Here is a 27,517-nt window from a genome sequence, read left to right on the forward strand (position 1 = left end):
GGAATTTCAGTTCAACAGTCTTCCTAACTGTTTTACTAATAACAATGGGATTGTTTTGTGCTTAAAAATAATTACCTAGGCACAAAACTTGACTTCTATTAGTTTTCATGACAAGAGTCAGCTTTGTGAAATGATACGGAAAGAAGATTGCAGAATACGTCTACAATAGGATTTGACATACACCAAGACAACCTCTCCGCACAGCCCCAAAGATGAAACATGATAAGAACGGGTTAAGGAAGAAGATTGATTTATTCTTCTAGACGCAGACTCGGGAGGAGTTTAGTATACACCACGAGAAACAAAAGAAAATCGACACTGTCATTGGTCCAAGGCTACAGCATAATCCAAACATGCATTTTTTGGGATAAATAATGCACTATCAGGCCTCGCTGCTTTCAATTGTGTCAAGACAAAGATTGCACATACTTGAAGAGTATTTGTCACTCACTGTCGGTTCTTGTTTTTTCAGTACGAGTACAAAGACTAGGCTAAGAGAAAAGCTTCTAAACCCCTTTTTGCAGTATGACTTTGAGGTTTCATCCAAAGTGCCAGATGGAAATCACGCACAACAGCAAGGAGCAAGTAGCCAGCCTCCCTAGCATCCCTTGTTTGAGCCATAATGCCGATATTAAAGTTAAAGTCCCAATGATCGTCACGCACACATCTGGGTGTGGTGAAATTTGTCCTCTGCATTTAACCCATCCCCGTGTGATTTTGATCTATCTTCTGGGGGAGAGGGGAGCAGTGAGCAACAGCGGTGCCGCGCTCGGGAATCATTTGGCGATCTAACCCCACAATTTCAACCCTTGATGCTGAGTGCCAAGCAAGGAGGCAATGGGTCCCATTTTTATAGTCTTTGGTATGACCCGGCCGGGGTTTGAACCCACAACCTTCCAGTCTCAGGGCGGACACTGTACCTCTATATGGAGGAATAGTTGTTATCTTTGGATTATTGCCAATGTTTGATGTGATATTTGCTGTTGCTTTTGTAAAGTGCTAACATTAAAACCAGTAGCCAATTTCAGAATGTCTTTAAGGTAATAAGTAGGCTGTTACAGTATTTGTCCGTCACGGCAGTGCATGAAATTGCGGGGCGTGTTTTCTATGCTCACCGGCTGCATTGGCGCCCTTAGTGGCTCGGCTCTGATCGCTAACCTGTTTTTCTAGCCGCTCAGCCTTAAGGGCTCCATGTAGCCAGTGAGGAGTAGCTGCTGCGTCTACCTAGCCTCCCACCTCTCCCCTCGTTAGTCAGCACTTGGCCAAGCTCAAACGCCCTCGCAAGGCGACACGGGCACCCCGAGCACATTTCCATGTCAGGACGTCAAAAGAGGGAAAATCATGTCAGGATGTCAAAAGAGGGAAAATAACTGCAACCTTGCAACGACACTGCGGCTGGAATGCAAGCTTGTGTATGTACACCAAACACGACCACATCACACCTATCCTCCAGTCACTACACTGGCTTCCCATTTCCTCTCGGACTGAATATAAAATCTCTCTGCTGACCCATCAATGCATCCATAGCAACGCACCTTAAGGAACTAATCACTCTCCAGTCTTCCACACGGAATCTCCGCTCATTTAACACCTACCTCCTCAAAACCCCCAAAACTAACCTCCGTTCCATGGGAGATTGGGCTTTCTGCTCTGTCTCACCCACATTGTGGAATGCCCTACCAGTCCACTTGTGAGAGCACCGCAGTCGGTTGACACTTTTAAAAACGGTCTTAAGACGTTTCTTTTTAAAAAGGCATTTTCTGTAGCACTTTGAGATTTTTTTTTAAAAATGTAAGGTGCACTATAAATATAATTTATTATTATTATTATTATTATTATTATTATTATTATTACCATCAATAAATGGCTGATAGGCCGCATCCATGATTTAGTCATGGCCTTCAGTGCAGAGTGACTATTGTGAGCAGAATTGCGCTGCATTTTTGCCTCCCCTGAGTCGGAGGCATGACATTTCTCAATTTTGTGGAATACAGCAACAGTTAGTCATTGTGTCTGAGGAAGAAACCAGAGAGGAGATGAGGATGTGAGAGAGACGCGTGGGAGGCAAAGCGACAGTAGAAAAAGTGCATGGGCGGCACAAGGAAAGTCTCCTGACAGCAAACGACTAATGAGCTCATTGGCTGATGGGCAATAACGATGCACAAATACTTGGATACGGTGATGAAGTTGACTTGAGTATTTCTTTTCTCAACAATCTGCTTTCACAGCCTGAACTAGAAAACACACAGGAGCTGTTCTTTCGACTCTAGAGACGGAGTACATTTTATGCACAAGAGTTAGCTCATTTAGCCTACTTCCGCTAGCTAGCATGAACCGTAATCCCACACGAGAGATTAGAACCGAGGGAACATACCAGTGCCAGGGCACTTTAATTTGCATCTTTAAGTGCTAAGAAAATACAGTAAACACGAGCACGTTCTTGAAAGAGCTGTCAATGATCCGCTGACGGCGTGATGCAACCCACTTTAGCGGGAGTCGCAAAGGCGAGCGGTCAGGGATAAGAAGGCTTTCTCTGCTGGCAGGATTCAATGTGGAAATGTCAAATTTCTTAACGATCCTCAGTCACACCTGAGCAAGTGTACACGCGTCCTCACTTGATAACACAAAACGGTCTCACTGCAAACTTGCGGACTTTCAAAGTCAAAGTCAAAGTCAAAGTCAGCTTTATTGTCAATTTCTCCACATGCCAAAGACACACAAAGAAACCGAAATTTTGTTCCCCCCTATCCCACGGTGACAAGACATGGCTCACAACAGACAAACAAGTAAACAAGTATAACAAAAGCGTGCTGAATAAATAAAGAATAAATAACACAACAAATAAATAAATAAATAAATAAATAAGAGGAGCAAAAAAAAAGGAGCAAGTGCGCGTACAGCAGACATTCCCGAAAATAGCGCAACAGTGCCGCACGCTACGCAGAAGGGGGTAGCGAGTTCAGGGCCCTAACAGCCTGGAGAAAGAAGCTGTTGCCGAGTCTGGTGGTGCGGGAGCGCAGGCTCCTGTACCTCTTCCCAGAGGGCAGAAGGTCAAACAAAGAGTGAGCCGGGTGACTCACATCTCTGGCAATCGAGGTTGCCTTGCGGGCGAGATGGGAGGTGTAAATGTCCTTCAGGGAGGGGAGCGAAGCACCAATAATCTTACCAGCCGTATTCACTATGCGCTGCAGGGCCTTCAAGTTCTGTTCAGTGCAGTTACCACCCCAGACAGCGATGCAACTGGCGAGGACGCTCTCAATGGTGCCACGGTAGAATGTAGACAGGACTGCCTGAGGAGCACATGCACGCCTGAGCTTCCGCAGGAAGTACAGGCGGCGCTGAGCTTTCCTTGCCAGTGACGAGGTGTTTGCGGACCAGGAGAGGTCCTCACTGATGTGCACCCCCAGGAACTTGGTGCAGCTCACCCTCTCCACCACAGCACCGTCGATGATCAGCGGCAGGTGTGTTGTGTGACCCTTCCGGAAGTCAACAATGATTTCCTTGTTCTTATTGACGTTCAGCAGGAGGTTGTTGTCCCTGCACCACGTGGTCAGAAGGTCAACTTCCGACCTGTACCGAGTCTCGTCGCCCTTCGTGATGAGACCCACCAGAGTCGTGTCGTCAGCAAACTTCACTATGCGGTTGTCGCTGTAGGTCGCAGTGCAGTCATGCGTCAGCAGGGTGAAGAGCAATGGACTGAGCACGCAGCCCTGGGGGGCCCCCGTGCTCAGCGTGATGCTGGCGGAGATTTTGTCGCCAACACGCACCACCTGAGGCCTCTGACAGAGGAAGTCCAGTAGCCAGTTGCAGAGGGAGGTACTGAGGCCCAGCTCGTCGAGTTTGCAGATGAGTCGCTGCGGCACAATGGTGTTGAAGGCAGAGCTGAAGTCCACAAACAGCAACCTCACATATGAGTCCTTTCTCTCCAGGTGGGTGAGGGCCGAGTGGAGGGCAGAGCAGATGGCATCCTCAGAGGACCGCTTGGCACGGTACGCAAACTGGAAAGGGTCAAGGGTGGGGGGGAGAACGGACTTGATGTGCTCCATGACAAGCCGCTCAAAGCACTTCATGATGATGGGCGTCAGCGCCACGGGGCGGTAGTCATTGAAGGAGGACGGTGCAGGTTTCTTCGGCACAGGAACGATGGTGGCAGCCTTGAAACACGAGGGGACGATGGCCTGCTGCAGGGAAACGTTAAAGATGTCCGTGAAGACACCCGACAGCTCCCCAGCGCAGTCCTTCAGCGCTCGACCCGGGATGTTGTCAGGGCCCGCCGCCTTACGGGTGTCAATAGCGGCAAGCGCCCTCCTCACACCGTCGGCAGAGAGGCGCAGGGGCTGCTCGTGTGGAGGGGGAGTGGTCTTCAGCGGGCAAGTGCTATTCTGGGCGTCGAAGCGAGCAAAGAAGCGGTTCAGATCGTTCAGCAGACGGACGTCGCCCTCACAGCTCCTCGGCGCGGGCTTGTAGTCCGTGATGGTCTGAATGCCCCGCCAAAGGCTACGTGCGTCCTTGCTGTCCTTGAAGTGGGTGGAGACCTTGCACGAGAACGCCTTCTTCGCTTCTTTGATGCCCCGGGACAGGTCGGCCCTCGCTGTCCTCAAGCCAGCCTCATCCCCCGCTCTGAAAGCCTTGTCCCTGGCCCTCAACAGTCTGAGGACAGCCCCCGTCAGCCACGGCTTCCAGTTCGCGCGAGTGACGACGGATTTCGAGCAAGTCACATCATCGATGCACTTCGTGATGTAAGAGGTAACAGAGTCAGTATACTCCTCTATGTCCGTCCAAGCGTTGTAGGTGGCTGCCTGCTTAAACAAGTCCCAGTCAGTGGTGTCGAAGCACTTTGTTGGACGATGACATTGAAACAATCTTTAGGTGTATGCATAAGCACCACGATGCGGGACACAGTCTTGTGTTTGTTGCTTGGAGTGGGAGCTGAGTATGTCGTCCATCTTCGTCATTAAAGCAAGATGAGCGACTTTATTTCATTTCATTTGAGTTGATTTGATAACTGCGGCCACAATCCAACTCTAAAAGCTGACATTAAGGCCGGATCTGCCATTTAGGGCCATCGGCGCATACGCAAGTCAATACCTTTTGATGCCCGACGCGGGCCGCAAATGTCCATCTAATCAGGTTCCCCGTGCGCTCGCGCAGACATCAGTTGATTCAGTGCCCGGTCGGCCCCTTTGATGCCCAAGTGTGGGATCACAGGCACCTACTTGATGCTCCCCAAGCTGGGTCTTGCACGGCGGAGCTCGAGGGGACTACGCTCATCTAGCTAACACACCATGTATCGGATGAAATGTGCAGTCGGTCTGGCTTTTGTATTTCTCGCTTCTTTTCCAGTCAGGAGCTAAAAACTTGAGTTAAGCATACTCATCGTTGGGCTGATCACCTGCGACCCCCGTGTACGTATATCCATTCGTGTGTTATATGTACTGCAGCACGTCTACTGATGGGAAGCAAAATAACATCGCAAAACCTCAATTTAATTCTTTACATCCAATGTAATTATGTCTTTAACCTAAGTACGTATTTAGCACGGAGTGCCATTATTCCTATCAGAATTTTTTTATTGACACTAGAACCAATCCTTGTCATTTCTATTAATTTCAATGGGGAAAGATGATTTGAAAGAAGTGTGTTTTAGTGACAGCTTGATCTTGGACTGAATTGATCTCAAAGCGCCGCTCTTCACGACATCCACCTTTTTTCGAATCAACAAATGCTTTTTTGTAAGCCTTTCTGTATCGGGGCTCGTCTCTTCTGTGTGTGCGTGTGCCTGCGTGCCTGTCCATCTCTGACATGTGTGTGCCTTTTCCAGGCAAATCAGAATCGGAGGCCATAGAAATCAATGCAAATGTCGTATTTTTGCCTCCTTTCTCTTGCTCTCCAAATCCGGCCTTCTTGTTGTCGATCCCTTCTGTCTTATTTGGTGCCTTCCCACCCCTGTTCCGCGTTTTCGCTCGCAGCCTTATTAAAAATGGTAGCGAGTGTGCGCTGCAGACTTAAGAAAGCTTGGCGGGTGGATTGAAGCAGCTGCCAGTGTTTAGTGTCTCCTCGGGGAGCGGCGACGACCCCTTAAGCTGACTCCTCCGAGTGGAGCATGACTGCCTGACTGCTGAGCGTGCAAAACCTCTAATAATGACTTTTGTACACACATGCGTGCGTGTGTGTGAGTGTGTGTGCGTGCATGTGTTTGCTGTGTGTGTGCGTGTGTTTACCGTGTGCGTGCTTATCAGCAGTGGGCGGAAGAAAAAAGACAAAATCGCATCATGCCATTTTCTGTGTTTAGCGCTCATGCTACAGGGGCATTAAACATCAACACCAATTTTACACGCGAGGCGGCAGTAGTTCAGCTCAGATGCTGGGATACTTCCTGGCACTGCTTTTTATTTAGCTTTTTGCAAGTTAGATAGATGATGTCACCAGACTTTAGCCTTCATTCACTTTAGCCAGCATCACTTCCAACAGAGGCTCAGGTAAATTGAAAAACGCTTTTTCCGATGTGCTTTGCTTATTTTCGCTACACAAGTCCTTCAAAAAGGACTTAGACCAGTGGTTCTTAACCTGGGTTCGATCGAACCCTAGGGGTTCGGTGAGTCGGTCTCAGGGGTTCGACAAAGCCCCCACTGAGGAGGTCCGAACAAACCTGTTTTATCTGATTTGCCAGTATGTAATTTGTTGCGAGTTCATGCATTGTGTTGGTTTTGTTTTTTGAACAAGGTGATGTTCATGCACAGCTCATTTTGTACATTAGTAAAAAACATTTATGTCTTGAATTTAAAAAAAATAAATTTTCACTAACGAGGGGTTCGGTGAAGGCGCATATGAAACTAGTGGGGTTCTACTTATTACACTTCACATGTCAACATGGAGGAAGCAGGAAGGAAACGTGACAGGAGCTCAGAGGAAACATCAGAGCAACAAAAGAGAGGAAACAAGAAAGGTGGATGATGTCAAACAGGGAAGAAAGGCGGCTGAGAAACGTGAAGGAAACGCGGGGGAAATTCCAAAGAAGCGGTTTGCAACGTCAACGTTAAGAACCCCTGACTTAGACGGAGTCTCCAGTCCACTGTGGCCAGCCAGTATCAACAGACTAACTTTCTTTAAATTGCAGGGCCGTTTATCTTGACAGAGGCAATTTGGCTTGCACACACAAGCGTTTGTGTCATGTCGCCTTTCATTGAGGCTCCAAATTGAGCTCCAATCTTTTCCCAACGTATTCTTGGGTGAAAACGGTATCGATTGCCCTCACCGCATTCAGCACGCCTAAACATGTGCGCCGCACGTACGCACACGTATACACACACACGCACACGCCCACACGCTTGCACGCAAGCGCACGTACGCACACACACGCGCTAACGGGCGAGCGTGTTCCGAGAGAAGGGGTGCAGATTTGGCAACGTTGTAGCTTGCATGACGGAGCCAAGACAGCATGCGGAAAAATGAGATCAGTGGCCACGAGAAGCCGCTTCATAAGATGCCTCTTCGTTCTTGATGCCGCCGGGGTTCTTCCTCCTGACGGTGTTTGATGTGCGCGGACGAGCCGCGTGATAAGCGCTGACGCACGAGGGTTTGGGCGTCAACGCGCATCTTCTGGGTTGCTTGACTGCTTGGTGTTGGGGTAGCGAATGCCAATTTTGAAGAGGAGATAAGCAGCTTCCGCAGCGCTGCATCTTGTCTGAAACCCTAACAGACCTCCCATTTACTCTATTTGGATTTCTTGTCTTAACATGCAACTGTTTCGTGCTTGAAAACGACATCACAGTTTGTGATTCAGCATGAGAAGCTATGAACGCAGGTGCAAACAAAGAAGAGTTTCACCACTGCTGACTCGAGAAGCTGTATCAATTTTTGCAGAGAAAATAGAATATGCGCCTGTTGGATATTTTCTACGCCGTTTGTGTTCAAATATCTGTTTTGTTAAACCACTTTAAAGGTGCCACACCGATGCTATTCGTTAGCCCATTTACAATAAGGTTTTGAATTCATTGGTCGTATTAAGCTAATTGGAGATTCCAAGGAACAAAATACACGACCTGCGTTCTCTTTCATTTGATACACGGAGCTACAGCGAGGCACATTACATAGGCAACATTAAGATCACCTGAATTAGGGAGGGAAGACACAGAGAGGGCGAAAAAGGAAACTCCATCAGCCACATGGAGACTTTGGAGAATGTCAGCAAGAGAGAGAGCAAAATGTGCTGATGGATGGCAACGCCGTTTTGACATTCAACGCCGCCACAAAACAACATTTCACATCATTACACCTGTGTTGCGCTGATTGCGCCAATTCCGTTGCAAATTGCACACGCTTTCTTTTCTGTTCGATGTCTTGAAAGAGTATTTTCTCTTTTCGTTTGTTAAAGGTTGCTGTGTTACTTGCTCCGGCGACAGCATATCCATCAAAGCTCTGGTAAGTCTGCGCTGTACTTTCTGGCTAATTAGGCCATCCCCGCCATCTCTGTCATCTCAAACGCCAGCGATCAAAGGTAATAAATAATCTTTTGTTGGCACGCACTTGTGCTTACCGTTAGCTTTTATTTTTGGATTCTGTGGCTTTAGCGATAGGCGAGCGTTGGAGCACCTCGCGTTGCAATTAAGCCAACGTCTAGGTGCAAATGAGACGGCGACGGAGGATGAATATTCCGGGAGGAACACGATGCCTCACCTAACGAGCACCCCATCAAATTGGCTTGAAATGTCACATTTTGAAATGGAAAGGAACATCACAGCAATCATTGGAGCAGGTTCTTCCAAAATGTATGATGAAGATATCCAGGTGTGTACATGTCAATTAATTAGAAGATGGTAAGAAAAAATGACTTGAGATTCATTCAATGGCATGCCAGCAGACAGGAAAAGCAAGCCAATGAGGGCGAGAAAGCCAAGTCAAAGCGAGACGAGTCTTATGTGCCCATCCAATGGATTTTCAAAAGCCGATCAGGACGCCATGCATAAATCTTTGCAGTCACCTGAGCAATCAGCTCCTCTCTCGACTTCTATGTACAGCACTGACATTAGGCTTACCGTATTTGCCGGTGTATTGGTCGACCTTTTTCGATCCAAAATCGACCGAAAAAAATCGACCTCGACTTATACACCGAGTCATAAAATTTAACTTCGTATTCATCGCTTCAAATGTGATGGTAACCAAGGCCGTTTCTCATGCATCTCATTGTGCGTTGCACTTAGAAAATTTGAACCGGGCGGCGTGCGCGAGTGCGCGGCCCGCTGGAAGTCGAATGAGGCGCCGCAACCACCTCCGCGGTGCTTATAAACAGCCGATCCGCTCGGCGGGGGCTATTTTCGGCCACTTGGCTCGTGCGCACGGCCTCCCGGATGTGCCGGGCGGGTGCGCGAGCTCGCCGGCCGCTGGAAGTCCAATGAGGCGCCGCGATCTCCTCCGCGGTGCTTATAAACAGCCGATCCGCTCGGCGGGGGCTATTTTCGGCCACTTGGCTCGTGCGCACGGCCTCCCGGATGTGCCGGGCGGGTGCGCGAGCTCGCCGGCCGCTGGAAGTCCAATGAGTCGCCGCGACCACCTCCGCGGTGCTTATAAACAGCCGATCCGCTCGGCGGGGGCTATTTTCGGCCACTTGGCTCGTGCGCACGGCCTCCCGGATGTGCCGGGCGGGTGCGCGAGCTCGCCGGCCGCTGGAAGTCCAATGAGGCGCCGCGATCTCCTCCGCGGTGCTTATAAACAGCCGATCCGCTCGGCGGGGGCTATTTTCGGCCACTTGGCTCGTGCGCACGGCCGCCCGGATGTGCCGGGCGGGTGCGCGAGCTCGCCGGCCGCTGGAAGTCCAATGAGGCGCCGCGATCTCCTCCGCGGTGCTTATAAAGTGCCGATCCGCTCGGCTTGGAGCTATTTCCGGCCTCCCGTTGGTGCCGGGCGGCGTGCGCGAGCTCGCCGGCCGCGATCTCCTCCGCGGTGCTTATAAACAGCCGCATGCGCACGGCCTCCCGGAATTTGAACACATTTCGTCAATAAATTTCGCATATTGAATTTTGAAGTTTAATATAATGCAACAATTGAGCTCGACTTATACAAAGGATATATCATAAAATCGTAAATTTCCGTCGAATTTTAGGGGGTCGACTTATACACCGAGTCGACCTGTACACCGGCAAATACGGTATTTGCAAAGGTAAAGAATGCTTCTTCCAGTAAAAGAGTGCAAAGCCTCTTTATTAGATGGGATAAGAGCTGTCAGGATGATTTGTGTGCAGAATAATAATCACAAATAAGTGGCCATCTCTCATGGAAAAACAAGAGAATGAAAACATTTGTTTGGTGGAGAAAGTTAAGCTTGTTAAGGAAGTAACACATGCAGGCCAAATCTCACCTTGTTTCAGATTGCCACAAGGATGTGTCAATAATCACACCGCCTCATTTGTTGATGAGACAATACAAACTGCTGGCTTGTTGGCACGATAGCTGCAGATTTGGAGAAGGTCGGCTTGAGATTTTTATTTGGACACGGCAGATCGGCTTGACGACTGGATTTGAGCTGCGCTTGCTCACCATTTTGGATAGTTGTGTGTTCTTGAGACAAAAGTGACACCCAACACTGTCCAACCAACATAAGTCAAATATACATAAGTCATCTAAGCGCAGAGAGGGCGGCTGGGGTGGGGTGGGAGGTTGGGGGGGTGCCAGTAAAAGACGGATAATAAACGTCAAAGGAAAAGTAGCCCGGGATGCAGATATGAGGCTTAAACTCTTCCTACAGGCCGCAAGAGCACAAGCTGAGCTCCTCCAGTGGAATTTAAAGTAAGAAAAAAAAAAAAAAGAAAACATGAATATGGATGTGAGCGCATAGCCAGGCGAAGACGTACATTAGCCGGGCCTGATATTCACCAATTTCAAAGCGCCAGCCTGCCTGCGTGCGTGCGTGTTTGATGGCGGTGGCCTTTAAGGTTCACGAGGTGGCGAGCTGAAAGACGGGAAAAGGCGAAAAGATGGACGAGTGACGGCTCCCTGAGATAAGGCTGCTCCTCCCCCACCTCTCTCCATCTCGTCTCATTGTCACTCACCCCCAATCTTCCGCCGCCTCGCTCTCCCTCCCTCCGCGCAAATGACTCACTAAAACAGGTCAAGTGTTACAAAATTCACCCTACAGCTCAACCTGCGTAATTTAAGGCCTGGCTCGTTACATCAACACAAACGCGCGCGCGCACACGCCTTTAACTCTTTTCAGTATTTGCATGTACGTATATAGTAAACGTATAGCCTCGCCTGCCTCCACAGCACGTGGGCCACAACTCACCATTAAATATCATGCACCCAAGCCCCGACCCCCCCATGATGCACCTCAAGGGAGGGATTTTACGCAGAGTCTATTTAAGTGCAAATTCACACGTATCTGTGGCTAATGGTGGCCACTGCATCATCCACTTGAGACAAACACCTCACTTAGACAGCTCAAACTTCTTCCGCCATCAGGTAAGAAAGCGCAGTGGAGGTAACCATCATTCCACACACAGTAAGAAACCTTTTTTTCAAATGGAGCATAACGGTTTTTTTTTCTTCTCCAAAATGTGCTCTTTGTGCCGCCATAGATTTCAATTGTGCAATCCAGGTTAAAAAAATGAAAGCAACGGGTGAGCCGTGACCTTGGCGATGCTGGAGAGCAGTCGCTACGTCAATTTCGCCCAATTGCAAAACTCCAACGAGTAGGAAAAGACTCACTGGCTGCTATGCAAGCAGGTCCAAATATGGGCCTGCTGGCGGCACAGTTCGGCCCTGAAAAATAAGTGCAGTGTGAAAAGGCTTTGAGCGCTCCAACATGTGGTCTCTCTGCAATGGCTCTGCTCTGCGTGCGCTATGATCCGTGTGGTACACCGGCAGCTAGTGTATCACCTCCAAAGGGCTCGTTTTCCTCATCATGTGACGTACCGCCAACAAATCCTCTTGTTTTGCCAAATAAAAAAACTAAGAAAATTATGTGAATGCCCTTTGACTACGAGGGATTGTGTGTGTGTGTGTTTGTGTATGCGTGTTTGTGTGTGCGTGCGTGTGTGTGTGAGCGTGAATCAGAATAAAAGATTTATATCAGGCAAAGCATGGATTGTTGCGGGTCCTAAGAATAGATTGTGTGACAGAAATGATTTTGATGCCGCGTCCAAGCTGCTACTGTGTGTGTGTGCGTGTGCATGTGTAGCATTTGTCTGATTTTGCGTGTATTTGCCCCGAAGTGCTTTGCACATCAAATGCACTTGCTGTTTAATTCACCGTCTCAACAGGCAGCGCTTACCGAGCACACGTGATAAGTCAGCCGTTTGTGGCTGTACACGTGCGCACACACACACGCCAAGAATCAAAGATGGACTATGAAGATGAAGACTCTTCAAATATTTGGTCTGAGGCACGGCTGCGTCGTCAGCTGGGGAGCGTCGAGTGTGTCGTGATGCTGTTCGTGGAAGTACGCTGCAGATGCTTGCTTGCTCGCCACGCACGCACACACAACTATCATAATCATAAGCTCAGCTGCTGAGGAACTTCATGTTTATATGTGTGGAAGAAAGAAAGTCTTGCGTTCAAGGCTACTAAAAACGAAAGTAACACAAACAAAATCAAGGTAAGTGAGTCAGAAAGTGGCAAAGGGCAGATTTGCATCGTATTTTGTGCTCTCGAGTAGAGAGACACAAGTGGTTCTGCAGGAAATGGGGTCAAAATACAAAAGGTCCTGCCTAGCTACAAAAACAGATATGCTCAAACCTCATTGAATAAAGTACATAAGCAGACAAGTATATTCACATATTAAATAAATAAAAGAAACATTTTAAGCATATAATTATACCTACACACCAAATCAATAAAGAAGACATAACTAGACATTTTTGATAAGTGGTGATGAGAAAAGTTTTTATAACTTTATGATCTGATATATTTCTGAGCACTTTGAAATAACAAATGACTTTTGATAGATTGCCTAAATAGCTTAATGACCCTTAAGGAACTGTGTAATGCATGCCTGATGTTTTTTCTCTGAATCATGGACACGACCAGAGTCGTCTTCACCGTTCAGTACTTGATTGTATCTTATGTTTTGACTAATGCTAGACGCCAGTTTTTGATTACTACTGAACGCTCTGCACAGAGGGAAATAGTTTGCCTAACAAAGAAAAGATACGGTTGGAAGCATGATTAAAGTAAGAATAAGCAAAGACATGATGTATCAAAAGAACAGCAATAGATTAATGATGTCACAGCCAAAAGCTAACATAATTTCGTACAAAATGACAAAATTAAAAGAATAAGAATGAGGTACAACAGTGTATGTCCAAGATTGGAGAAGAATGTTCACAGGAAGGTCACGTGGAGATAAAACCAGCAGGTGCCAGAAGGAGCCACCCAAAGACTCGGCCAAAGATGATCGCCAAGGCCGAAAGACGGGAAGGAAGACAACAGCCCCCCCTCCACACACACACACCAACAGAACCCCACCTCCACACCGAATCGCCCATAATCAGCACCACTCCCATGCAAGCAGACTCTCCTTCGAACTTGCCCCACCCCGAAGACTCATCACCCATCAATCTCGGCCCACAATGTGCTACTGAATATAAAACTGATCCAACAACCTTGGACTTTGCCTTTTCTGAATGGAGACTTTCCGCTCTTGAAGGGCCCAGCGCTGTATTGTACTTTCCTGAAAACAGAGCTTTTTGAACAAGAATTGTGATTGAACTCAACCAATCTGTGTAAGTCTAATTTCTGCTTCAGTGTCTTTGCATTTTCCTAAATCTGAAGAAATCTAACAAGCACGCAGTGAGTAAATTGGATAACAGATGATTGGCAAAGGGTTTTGCCGTGAGGCGCAGATAACGCGCTCCCTAAATTGTGGACAGAATCCAGCAGTTCTCCACTGGGCAGTTTTTTCTTATCGGACTTCCATACTGCACGTGGGAGGCCCCTTTTTCTCTAAAGGAAACGTATTTTTGAAGGAACGAACACAAATAATGGAGCCGCCACAAAACCATTTTATGTGTCATCAGATAGCTCCCAACAGGACTTATTTACCCAGCTCATCGGCGCACGCACAATCAGATCAGTGAGAGGCTAAATCAACACAGCTGCAGCAACTCATTCTTCTCGCCCGCGCTCTTCTCCGAGTCGTGTCTTTTCACTTGGATCAGCCTTCTGACGCTTTCCCTGTGCTCCACTTTGCCCTTTGCATCCGCATCGTCATCCTCTCTTGCCCCCCTCATTCTGCATATCTCATAGGTGCAATTTGATGCCTTTGTCGATCTCCGTCTTTTGCTAGAGCACCCACAAGAGCATCTGATCCAGATTGATTAAGCAGGCTAAACTATTGGCTAAACAAAACATTGAGACAGATCATTAAACAATTCAAAACATTTCCGAGACATCAACAGCTCATATGAAAATACTCCCAGGCATATATTCTTTTTCCTCAGCAAAGAATGACCAACTAACCGCTCGGGTGAGTGACCTACTCCGTATACTTGTCTGCGTTATACTTTTGTATTATCCTTGATAGCTCGTTTTCACGTGTATAACCGCTTACCCTTCATCGGTGTTGTGATGAAGCGCGGGTCTCCAGGGGAAACAGGAGCATCCACTTCCCCCTTTTCTCGCTCAACACCCAGCCTGTGCAGTTTGTATATTGCACTGCTTGCGTGTGTGCGTGTGTGAGCAGGAAGGACCAAGATCGGATGTTATCGTTTGCTGCTAGACGGCGGGCGTGATAGCATTTCAAATTTCCTGTGAGTTCTTACATTTGCGCTCCAATTTCAATGACACATTCAAGCTAGCGGTCAAATTAAAAAAATAAATACATGCAAGAACCCTCTTCTATTGCTTGAAAATGGTTTCATACATAGTTGGATAGTTGATTTTGTCTCAACATATGTGCAACATTGAAATAATCAGATGAATCAAGTGATTGTTCATTTTGCCAAAGTGCTAAAACCTAGTTTGTCACTCAAACAGAATGGCCCATGATGAAAAGACTGCCTAGCAAAAAGTGAGTCAGAAGCAGAACAAAAAAAGACTCCAGGAGGTAGGTAAGAGCAATTGCTTGCGGATCACAGGACAAATTCCCGTCTGTTTGTCATGTCTGCCTCGGCGAGCTCGATCGATGAGGCACCGCGGGGCCTTGGCAAACAACAACAAGTTACTTTTATTATTTTCACTCCTCGGGAGTGTCGTTTGGAATGATGGATTGAACGGTGGATTTTTTTTTTGTTCAGGGGAGGAGAGTTTTCACGCAAGGCTATTGCTGCACCGCCCGCTGATCATTGTGGCAAGAAATGTGGCTTGATCCATCGCGCATCCTTCCATCTTGAAAGAAGCCGCTTTAAGTAGACTCATGTAATTATGACACCTTTACCAACAAAACCATTGGGGAGAAACAAATGACTGTTTTCAGGTGATGAATATCGGCTGGCGTGTGCCCGCAGCTGACGATTAGGACGTTGACACCATCCATCCATCCATCCATCTTCTTCCGCTTATCCGGGGTCGGGTCGCGGGGGCAGCAGCTTTAGGAGCGACTCCCAGACTTCCCTCTCCCCAGCCACTTCATCCAGCTCATCCCGGGGGATCCCAAGGCGTTCCCAGGCCAGCTGAGAGACATAGTCTCTCCAGTGCGTCCTGGGTCGTCCCCGGGGTCTCCTACCGGTGGGACATGCCCGGAACACCTCCCCAGGGAGGCGTCCAGGAGGCATCCTGATAAGATGCCCGAGCCACCTCATCTGGCTCCTCTCAACGTGGAGGAGTAGCGACTCTACTCCGAGTCTCTCCCGGATGACCGAGCTTCTCACCCTATCTCTAAGGGAGAGCCCGGACATCCTGCGGAGAAAACTCATTTCGGCCGCTTGTATCCGAGATCTCGTTCTTTCGGTCACGACCCATAGCTCGTGACCATAGGTTAGGGTAGGAGCGTAAATCGACCGGTAAATTGAGAGCTTTGCCTTTTGGCTCAGCTCTCTCTTCACCACAACGGACCGGTACAGGGTCCGCATTACTGCCGACGCTGCACCGATCCGCCTGTCGATCTCACGCTCCATCCTCCCCTCACTCGTGAACAAGACTCCAAGATACTTGAACTCCTCCACTTGGGGCAGGATCTCATCCCCGATCCGGAGAGGGCATTCCACCCTTTTCCGATCGAGGACCATGGACTCGGATTTGGAGGTGCTGACCCTCATCCCGACCGCTTCACACTCGGCTGCGAATCGTTCCAGCGAGAGCTGGAGATCACGGCCTGAAGAAGCCAACAGCACCACGTCATCTGCAAAAAGCAGAGACGCGATGCTGAGGTCCCCAAACCGGACCCCCTCAACGCCTCGGCTGCGCCTAGAAATTCTGTCCATAAAAATTATGAACAGAATCGGTGACAAAGGGCAGCCTTGGCGGAGTCCAACCCTCACTGGGAACGAATCCGTCTTACTGCCGGAAATGCGGACCAGACTCTGGCATCGGTGATACAGGGACCGAACCGCCCTTATCAGTTGGCTCGGCACCCCGTACTCCCGAAGCACCCTCCACAGAACCTCCCGAGGGACACGGTCGAACGCCTTCTCCAAGTCCACAAAACACATGTGGACTGGTTGGGCGAACTCCCATGCACCCTCGAGGATCCTGCCGAGGGTGTAGAGCTGGTCCACTGTTCCACGGCCAGGACGAAAGCCACACTGCTCCTCCTGAATCCGAGGTTCGACCTCCCGACGGACCCTCCTCTCCAGCACCCCTGAATAGACCTTACCAGGGAGGCTGAGGAGTGTGATTCCCCTGTAATTGGAACACACCCTCCGGTCCCCCTTCTTAAAGAGGGGATCCACCACCCCAGTCTGCCAATCCAGAGGCACTGTCCCCGATGTCCACGCAACGTTGTAGAGGCGTGTCAGCCATGACAGCCCCACAACATCCAGAGCCTTTAAGAACTCCGGGCGGATCTCATCCACCCCCGGGGCCTTGCCACCGAGGAGTTTTTTGACTACCTCAGTGACTTCGACCCCAGAGATTGGAGAATCCGCCTCAGAGTCTCCAGGCCCTGCTTCCTCAATGGAAGGCGTGTAGGTGGAATTGAGGAGGTCTTCGAAGTATTCTCCCCACCGACTCACGACGTCCCGAGTCGAGGTCAGCAGCACGCCATCCCCACTGTAAACAGTGTTGACGTTGCGCTGCTTCCCCCTCCTGAGACGCCGGATGGTGGACCAGAATTTCCTCGAAGCCGTCCGAAAGTCATTCTCCATGGCCTCACCGAACTCCTCCCACGCCCGGGTTTTTGCCTCAGCAACCGCCGAAGCCGCGTTCCGCTTGGCCATCCGGTACCTGTCAGCTGCCTCCGGAGTCCCGCAGGCCAAAACGGCCCGATAGGACTCCTTCTTCAGCTTGACGGCATCCCTTACCGCCGGTGTCCACCAGCGGGTTCGGGGATTGCCGCCACGACAGGCACCAACGACCTTACGGCCACAGCTCCGGTCGGCCGCCTCAACAATGGAGGCGCGGAACATGGTCCACTCAGACTCAATGTCCCCCGCCTCCCCCGGGACGTGGGAAAAGCTCTGCCGGAGGTGGGAGTTGAAGCTCTTCCTGACAGGAGATTCTGCCAGACGTTCCCAGCAGACCCTCACAGAGCGTTTGGGTCTGCCAGGTCGGACCGGCATCTTCCCCCACCAGGACGTTGACACATTGATCATATTCAAGGCTCAGCAGCACAGCCAGACAACTCACGCCCAGAGCTCGCTGGCATGTTTCATCTTTAGCCAAATTACAAAAAGGGAGCGTAAACTTCCGCTAATGAATTCACGTCTAGGTCCACATTTAGGAAGAACGTGCCGCAGTGATCAATTCATCAATCGAGACACTGCTCCGGCATTGGAATGACGCCTTACTGTACACCTAGCGTTCCATTTCAGATCCATGGAAAGGCAAACGGATGAGTGGTTCCACGCAAAGCACCACGTTTGTACTTAAGTGCCAGACAGACAGGTCTTAATATTTGATGATTCACCGCCTCGGGCAACAAAGTGAGCGCCAAAGCATTTTTCTTGCTCGCCAGGAAAGACGCACCACTCGGCTCTTATCATTAAGGTCACGGCAGATATTTGTTTTAATCCCTGCAAAGGAAGGAGGGGCGCTCACATCCAAGAAAACAGGCCAGAGTCAGAGGTTTGTTAGTCGAGTCTGGGGTCAAAGGTTTAGCTAAGGAAGGACCGTTGTCTTAGCTCTTATCAGCGCTAAGTGGGCGAGGATGCAAACACACAAACAACATTGCGGTTGCAGTTGCCATCGATGCATTTCTGCGCATAGTGGCCGGGGGCGTTTAGTTATTCATTTGCAGTATAGGCCATCTAGGAGGGCTTTTATGTAGATGACGTGATTTCAAGTGAAAATTAAGAGGTGCTGTGCAATGGTCAGTTTTTCTGATTGGAGAAGGGAGGCATTGGTGCTACTGCTGTCACTTTGGCTTCAGATCCAGCTTGGCTGCCTGAGGCTCACAATATGGGTGCTAGTAGTGGGAGGGGTTACAGGTTCTACTCTATGCTATAGAGGTTTACATCAGATATGCACCTTTGTCTGCGGCAAACACACAAACGCTCAGAGGCTTTCATGCCATGCATTCAGCTTTGGCCAAACAAAGGCTAGCGACAAAACCCTTTTAGAAGTCACTGGCCTTCCATCCAAAGCAATTGGAGTGTGCAGATGGCGGCCCTGGACCCCAAGCAAATAGCTGCGCATTGACAGAAGACAAAAGATAAAGTAGCCAGCACCGGCAGTGGGCAAACGACCACGATGTGGTGGCGTCATCACCAGAAAGCGACTGGCCCACCAAAGCAAATCTCTAGTTAACATTTGACCCACTAATCAAGTCCCAACAATGCAGCCTTTCTATGTCAAGGCCATTCGTGCAGCACTTACTAACCTCGGCAAATAGTTTCATGAGAAAAATGCCACAGCGCACGGCAAAACATGGCACAGCGGTCCGGAATCACCGTCGAGCGATCGACCACACGGGCGCATACTTGACAGCTAACTTTGCCTCGCTAAGGACGGTGCGTTGACTTGGCGGCCAAAGCGGGGCGACGTGGACAAACGAGAGAAAGGTGGTAATAAACTTCGAAATGGCTTCTCCTGTTGCCGCACTCACAAGAGCGTTATCACCTACACGCAAACACATTTATCAAGGTTGAAGGCAGACAAACGGCAGGAAATGAGAGTGGGGACAAATGAGGCAGGGTGGGATAAATAAAACGAGCTTTGTTTTCCTGTTGGGAGACGGGAGACGTTTATTTTTTAACAAATGGATGACGCACATGCAGACCACTGACACACAGGCAAATCCTGCCATTCATTTTCTCAAGCATATTTGTGTTTACCATGGGAATGACACATCTGCTGACTTGGATTTGAGGGAGGCGCTCGCTGTTTATCTGGTGAACATTTATTGGAAGGAGAACGAATGATGCACCCAAGGATTAAAAAAACGTCTATTTGAGGAAGGCGTTTACTTAAGCAAGTAGAAAATGCTCGTCCATTGGTTGAGGGAGGCCTTTCTTTTTGAATGTGGAGGACAAGCTCAGTGATTAAGATGCTCACAAGAGAGGTGTCCATTTAAGGATGCTTTGCATAGCAATGGGTCAGCGGAACCTCCATCTGAAAGAGGCAGATGACGCACAAAGGCAACACAAAGGGTCTCATACCCCCACCAATGAATCGGTAAATTCAATTGCAGAGAATCAATGAGCAGGGCTCCTGTTTGGTCCGCGGCGTTCTAAAGACACACTAGGCTTTTAAACTTCAAAAATCAATGTCTTTAATAATAACAACCGAGTATGAAAGAATAAAGACAGTACAATAGCAGCGGGAACCAGTCTAAATCACCCGTTTGCGTCAACCCCCGATCATTTATCTCCTGCCCGAAAAAAATAAAAATCAATATTTAAAAAAAAAGAAATACAAAAAAAAGAGTGAGAACAGGCGAAAGAAAGAAGTTCCACAGCGCAGTCGATAAAAAGCACATTTGGGAATAGGACTGCTGCTCTGCTACGCGTGTACATTTCAAATTGTATCGAAGCACATTTGCCAGCGTTTTGGCAGTCCAGAACAAAGCACTCACAAAGAGTTGAAATGAGAAAGCACCGCAAAAGTAAAGCAAAACAAATTCCATCCTTCATGCTTTGCCGCCACTCAGCAACACAAAACGTGACACCAGAAATTAGGACTTCATTTTTTGACCCCTCTCCTCTGCTACATACTATCTATATATTTATACTATTTACAAGGGATTTTTTATTTATTTCCACAGCTGAGATGGAGGATGTTAAGGCTTTGTAGTCATGAGATGTTTGCGGACAAAAAGTTTGATACGATGGTGCGCACACTTCTATTATATGTAATAAGACATGGAAGGAAAAAAAAAAAAAAAAATCAAGCATTTACTTTTGACCAAATCATCCAACAAAAGCAATTCAATCAGAAATAAAAGAACCGAAAAGAGACGAGCAGGAAAGCACGCCAAGTAAAAGACAGAAAGGTGCTAGCCATAATGTAAAGTTGCTAGACCCACTTGCTAACCTGGATAAGCTAGCATCCGCAAGTGATGTGACAAAATGTTAATATCAATATATTCCCTTTCAGATTTCAGTAACAATGCGCCAACATCAAATATGTCAGAGGAGTCCTTCGTGGTGCCACTTGCTATCAACGCAAACTTAGCATTGAAGAGGAGTGAGCTCAAACAATTTTATCTCCATCAAATGTTGATTCTATGAATGGCGTGAGACTTACGAGTAGCTAATGGCTGTGACAAAACATTAACGTCACAGTTTGTCGATCATAATCAGTCAGTCCAGTCTCAACATCAAATATCCATTTCATGAATGGCAGATGAGTTAACAAGTGCTGCGTCGTAAGTGATTTATTCAAAACGTTGGGGCCAACAATCGTCAATGTCCAATATTTAGTTAGGTTTGTGTCTATGTGAGGATGACAAAAATTGCTTCGTCTAGCCCGCTGAAGAGCAACACGCATGCCAAGAGTACAGCAAAAGACGAGCCTGGGTGAAAAGGCCTTCCACCAGAATTCGGCCAATGGTCGAATTACTTTGGTGATGGAAAGCAAAGCGCAGGGCACAAATCGGACTCTTTCCAAGCCACTGGCCAAATAAAAGTTTTAACATAAGCACCCAGCAAAGGAGACACAAGAAGTCTTGCTTTGGATGTGTGTAGGCAGTCTGGTGTCAGGCGGCAGCCGGTACCAGGCGTGTGGATCGCACTTCGGCTGCGGAGAAGAATGAGAGTGGCTGGTGGGCTTTTGCGAGTGGGCGACTGTTTCTCGCCAGCAAAAACAACAAGTTTGCTTTGCCAATTGTTTTGTTTTCCTTTTTTTTGCACAGTGAAAAAAGGCTGGCCTATGGAGTCCCTCACCCTTCCAGACTTGACTGTGTGTGTGTGTGTGTGTGTGTGTGTGTGTGTGTGTGTGTGTGTGTGTGTGTGTGTGTGCGTGCGTGCGTGCGCTTTGTTCACGAGGTGCACGACGTCTACGTCGGAGAGCCAATCATGCAAAACGACATTGTGCTTATTGTGTTGAATTGCCGGAACGGGAGAGAAAATAAAAAGGGTAGAGGTGCATAAATTCAGCAAACAAAAGCTGTCGCGCTCTAAAAAATGTACATTCACAAGGACTTTCCCTTTACATTACGCCACATTGCTTGATATTTACATGTTCATAAATATCCAAATGTTTTTCACAATAAAAATAAAGATGCTTAAATTTATTGTATACACAGATACCTCAACACCAAAAATGTACACCAAGTGTTTGCCTCCCCCCTCCAACTGTTGCCATTTTCATCCATCTAATATTACACACACATTTATGCACGCATTTTTTTTATAGCAGTGACACACACATGTGCGCAAGTGTAAAAATAACATCTGGATTTTTTTGTTTTTGTTTGTTTTTTGGCTTTTAGATGGCTGTGGGAAATCACATGTGGTGCTTTAGCTGGAAATGAGTTGCATTGGCGCTCGATCTGTGTGTTAAGTAAGCCGTTGTGGTGAAATGTATATAACGGTCACACGGCCGTCTAGCAACCGGTCGCTCGCCACTCAAAAAGTCTCACTGGCAGACGCTTTTAGCATTCGTCCCGTGTCCTCTGGTTACGAAGGTCCTGTGGGCAACATTTTGGAGCTTCCAAACTAGTTTGTAAGAATACGTGATTGCACAGTACAAAAAGGCACCGCCGGTCGCACTTCCTTTTCATCGGATTTGTGGCGACTATTATTGACTCAACTACTGCACTATGGCGAGCAGGGTTTTTCATCTCACCACCTGCCTGTCCTCTCACCACCTTCATGAAGGTTAGCGGTCGCAAATGCAAAGCAACATTTGTGAACATGAGCTCTTTCCCGTTATTTGAGGTTTAAAGCCCAAATGCAGTCACCGCTGCCTCGGGCGCCGCTTTAGTCTGCGTTTGACCTGGCAACGGGCCTCGGCACGCCACAAGAAAAGCTGATCGGCAGGTCAGGAGAATTCGGTGGCTAAATGGCAAGTGCGGCCGGGAGAGCCTCCAGTGGCTCTTTAGCGAGATGAATTAACAGTCGAGAGACAATTGGGCCCGCAGCTGCATCATAAAGGGCCATTTGGCCGCGCGATGCCTGTTAGTCAATACAAGTTGGCCGGCCGCAAAGCTTTTACGTCCCTCAATCAATTCTGTACACTTAATGGCATTCGCTAATGGAGAAAAATATCGCATGATCTCAGTGCAAAATCTACACATGCTAATGCGGCCGTGCCTTACGCCATCCCTCCACCGGCTACTCGCCCTCGACACCCACTGGCAGATTCTGACAGGATGATCAACAATATTTCTTATTTTGAAATATTCGGGTGGATAACGAACTCCACAGAATCAAAGGTGCCAAGCCTCGCGAGTGTTTCTCTTCAGGAAAATAATCTGCATCGGATTCAGACTCTCTTTCAGTTGAGATCAATCAATCCGATGGCCGTGGACGACGCGGACATGATCCAGACGTTTGATGGGGTGGAAAAAGCAAAGACGACGGATGACAGCAAACAAACCCTCTCGCAAGCACTTGAGCATCTTCAGACCCGGCACGAGAAGCGAAACCACGCTCGTTTCAGCGTGACGGATTCCCAAAAACAGGGAAGAAAAAACACGAGAACAACAAGCGAGAGGGCTCAATTGCGGCGTACGCCAGAGAGAATCGTCTGCAGCTCTGAGACCATTCGGCGAGGACATGATTCCATCTCTGCCATCCGTGTCATTGGCCACTCACAATGTCCTCCTCCAGTCATGACACCATGATTACTAACAGCATATATAGAAAACACACAATTATTTCTATTTTGTGTGGTTTGGTTGTCTCCTCTCGATCCAGCGGAGGCACAAAAATCCCCAGGACTCCTCCTCCTCCTCCTCCTGGCTTCCTCCATGTTTTAAACGTAAACGGCAGTCCGAGAGATGACGGAGCCGTCACGCTGGGACTCCATGTCGTCGTCCAGGTAGCCTCCGATCATTTCGTGCTGCTCGCCAGCCGGGCGTAGCTGCAGGATGGGGGCTGCGCTGCCGCTGGCGAAGCGGTCATAGCGTTCCTCTTCCTCCAGCTCGTCAAACTTTCTCCTCTCTGCGTCGTCCAGCTCGCCGCTGAGTAGGATGTCCTGGGCGGTGGGCGTGGCGGTGACCACCTCAAGCCGCCCGTTGCCGTTGTGGTTGTTTTTCTCACCCTGGTGGGCCGAGCTGTCGTCATACACGTAGATGGGGGCGTTGTTGTTGCTGGCGCCGCCCGTGCCGTTCTTGCCACCGCCGAATATGCGTGCCTTCAGGTCGGCGCTGCCGTCGGCCCGGTAGCCCTTCTGTCGGCGCCGGTTGCGGGTCATCAGTACGGCCACCAGGGCGGCCACCAAGAGCAGAGCCAGCAGGGAGACGATCACGACCGCGGCCACTACGCCGGCGTTGGACGGGTTGACTGAAGGCTCTGCGGGAGGGAGGAGGGCGGGAGAGAAAAGGGGAGGAGAAGAAGACCAGTGTGAATTGTGCCAAGGAAGAAAGCCATCCGACACCAAGGGTGAAAGCGGAAAAGGGAGAGAAGCACCGGTGGAGGAAAGGGATTGGCCCATGTCAATGTGGCAACTTCAAAATGTGGAAGGCAAAAACAGGGGCTAAAACTTTTGTTTCAAACAGATTTCCTCAGATGGAATGAATGGGCATTTGCAGAACATTGCGGAGCACTCGCTCCATGTCTTTGTGTGTAGAAAGACGCAAGCGTCGCCATTTGAGCAAATACGGTTTAATTTCCTGACTCGTCACTTCGATGGTGCCCAATCTCAGATCATAGCGCACCGTTCCATTGTTTTAAGCTGCCAGATGCTAAACTGACCACAAACAAAACAAAAAAGTCCAAATGCAGATCTCGCTAAGGCAAAACTTGTGATCGGTGGGGATAACAAACGCTGCGGCAGCGAGCAGAAGTTTATGTCATCATCGGAATAAAATGCCTTCTTACGTCAAAATCTGGCCCGATCGAATTTGCTTCATGAGTAAGCAAGTGCCAACTGTTGCTTTTGCGCGGCAAGTTCAAATAATGCCAAACTATACGGACAGGCACGCAGGCTCAACTAGGTCAGATGTCTTCCTGATGCGGGGGTGTTAATAGAGTATTTTAGAATAGAATAGATCTTTATTGTCATTGGCACACATGTACAACGAAATTTAAAAAGTGCCAACCGATCAGTGCAAAAAGATAAAAAAAAATAATAATACAATAAATAGAATAAAAAGTTAAAAAATAAAAGCTTCAAGCGCGAGAACTGAGTCGGCCCACGCAGGTCAAGTGGCGCATATCCGGCTAGCCCCTCGCTAGCCTGACATTTCCCACAGCTGCCTCACAAGTGCCCCTGTCCCCGTTGCCACCGCCGCCTCACTCTAAAAGGTCTCGGACACTTTTGCCCTTCAACCGCAAAGCATGGGTCCAAGGCTGCCACCACTGCCGGCTGCTAAGCACAAAGCCCAGGCGGTGGAAGAGTCCGAGAGGGGGGTGGGGGTGGGGGCATGTTACAAGCCCCAAGAGCAGGCAATGTTGGTGCATGCGTGTGTATGCGCAACAGGTGGAGGCCATGCGGGGGTTGATTGTGATGAATGGAGCAGAGGGAATTACATGAAGAAGAAAAGGAGGTGAAGGAAGAGGCTGAGTGACAAAGCGATGCAGCGGAATGACAGCCTCCTGGAAGGCCCGAAGGAGAAGCACAGCAGAAATGCACCACTCCCCGCCACCAGCACCTCCCTTCTCCCTCCCGCCAACAGTGTCCATTTGATTGGTGGAATCACAAAGAGAAACCTCTTCAAGTCCACTCGGAATCCCAACAGGCGAGGACGCTGACATTCACTCTGTAGTTTTTCTTCCAGCACGTCAACACTGCAGAGAAGAAGCGGTGGCGGCAAAACCGGAACTCCCGCGTGACTCGTCAAGCGTCGCTCAAGTCATACTTAGCTCTCCCGTGTTGTCGCAATATTTTTAAAAAGGACGTTTGACAGCAGAAAGACTCAAAATGCAGGACAGCCTTGGCGTAAACTCAGATAGTGTTGTCCAAACAGAAAAAGTGAAGCCATTCAATTAATTTGCTCAAGCGAGCGAGCTTCCTTTGAACAGATGCAAAGCCACAGCCTCTCCGTTCCCCTCAAAGTCACCTCCCTTTCCCTTTCTTCAAAAGAAGAAAAAAATGATCCAGATTGCTATCGACATGATCCTTCGCACAGACATGAAGGTTAATGGCTTGACCCGTCGAATTGTGGTGCAGCACCCAACGAGACAACGTCAAAGTGTGAAACTCTTCTGCTCCTGCGCTTTCCGCACCCACTGCTCTGCCTTTAGGAAAATCTGCTAGAGCAGATGCGCTTCAATTGGCACAAGAGTGGAGGAGATTTGCTAGCGTGTGCGGCTTGGCACGGGCGGGCGGCAGCTTTTGCGTGCCAAGGGTTCGGGGCTCTTCGGTGCCGCTCAGGAAGCCGGCCAGATGCCCGGCGTGCAACCCATTGTCCACACGCTGACCCCGACATGACCTGTGTGGATTTACTCTGTTCGCTGGGAGGCAACGGATTAAAAAATGACATCCAAACTAAATGGCTTAGCGTGCATTCAAAACAGAATCATTCGATTCAAGAAGCTTTCAAAGTAAAGTTTCTGACTACAACCGGCTGAGTTCAATAGTTGGCGAGTCCGAGATATCGCCACCTAATCTGACCAAGCGACCAAGAGAACCACACTATTGATACAAGATGAATTGAATGAACATCAGGGCTGTGGACTCGGACTCGGGGACTCGGACTCGGTCGGACTCGGTCATTTTTGCCGGACTCGGACTCGGGGACTCGACAATAAAAAAAAAAATACGTTCAATTTTATTTTCATCATGCTGCTGAGAATGCGCGTAGGAATACTGTCCACAGCCCTGCTTACGATCAATGCGGCCACGTTGAATTGCACTTAGGCTAATGTTTACATTATGTACCAATGTCAAGGATGATTATGTCACCCAGCTTATATCATTATTTTGATTTTGATCTAAATTAGCCTTGAATAAATACTAAGCAGTCACATGAATTAACAGAAAAAATGGACAGTCGGACTCGGTGGTCAAGAGGCCGGACTCGGTGCAAAAATCCGACCGAGTCCACAGCCCTGATGAACATCATAATCTATCGTGACCTTGCAGGGCTTCGTGAGCTAATGCCGCATCAAGTCACTTGGCTTTTATTTTGCCTCATAAGGCTTTGGATCAAAATGAAATATTCAGTTTTCATTCACTTTTAATGGTGCTTTTAAACAATGGGTTCACCCTATAAATTTAACATCTACCTGTATGGTGGGCTAATCTAATATGAATTGGAAAAAAAAGACTAGGAAGGCCAAAGTGCTGTTTTTTGAAATTCAAAATTGAGGACGTGGCAAAAAAAGAAGAAAAAAAAAACTTCCAAGATGACAGCGCCAACAAGTTCTAATCTTTGTACGTAGGTTTTGACACCTGCGTGAAGTTGGCCCCCCCAACCTCGCAAAATTTAAGGAAAATAGTCTGATTCGTTTGTGCTTCGTTTGTGCCGGTTTGTGCAGCAAAAATCATCGTTTGTGCTGCTATGGTTTTTTAGTTAAGAACGATTATTTTATAGGTCATCCAGAGTTCATCCAGCCCCCCATTTCCCCCCAAATGGACCCAAAATGGTACCGTCCGTTTGTGCTTCGTTTGTGCTGGTTAGTGCAGCAAAAATTTTCGTTTGTGCTGCTTTCGTTTCGGAGATATTACACATTTATTTTTTAGCGATGACGTCATCGAGCCCCCCCTTTTCCTCCAAATGGACCCAAATTGGTACCGTTCGTTTGTGCTTCGTTTGTGCTGGTTTGTGCAGCAAAGACTTTTGTTCGTGCTGCTTCCGTTTCTGAGATATGGGCATTTCATTTCTAGCGATGACGTCACCGTGAACTTGGCCCCCCCTTTTCCTCCAAATGGACCCAAATTG

General features: G+C 48.5%; 1 protein-coding gene across 2 annotated transcripts in view; it reads right to left on the reverse strand.

The window, feature by feature from the left end:
- LOC148392609 (nectin-2) overlaps nucleotides 1-27,517 on the reverse strand; it is a 74,041-nt gene that overhangs the window by 8,801 nt on the left and 37,723 nt on the right. Inside the window, exon 7 of one of the 2 annotated variants that reach the window (XM_088386703.1) lies at nucleotides 21,737-23,984. The exons of the other annotated variant lie outside the window; for it this stretch is intronic. Within the exon in view, the coding sequence (XP_088242829.1) occupies nucleotides 23,446-23,984 (539 nt within the window). The 3' untranslated portion in view covers nucleotides 21,737-23,445. Of the gene's footprint in view, nucleotides 1-21,736; nucleotides 23,985-27,517 lie in introns of those variants that run through there. 2 annotated transcript variants of the gene reach the window in all.

The sequence above is a fragment of the Syngnathus floridae genome, chromosome 10 (assembly GCF_059516105.1).
Source record: "Syngnathus floridae isolate MCC-2025c chromosome 10, RoL_Sflo_1.0, whole genome shotgun sequence".
NCBI lineage: Eukaryota > Metazoa > Chordata > Actinopteri > Syngnathiformes > Syngnathidae > Syngnathus > Syngnathus floridae.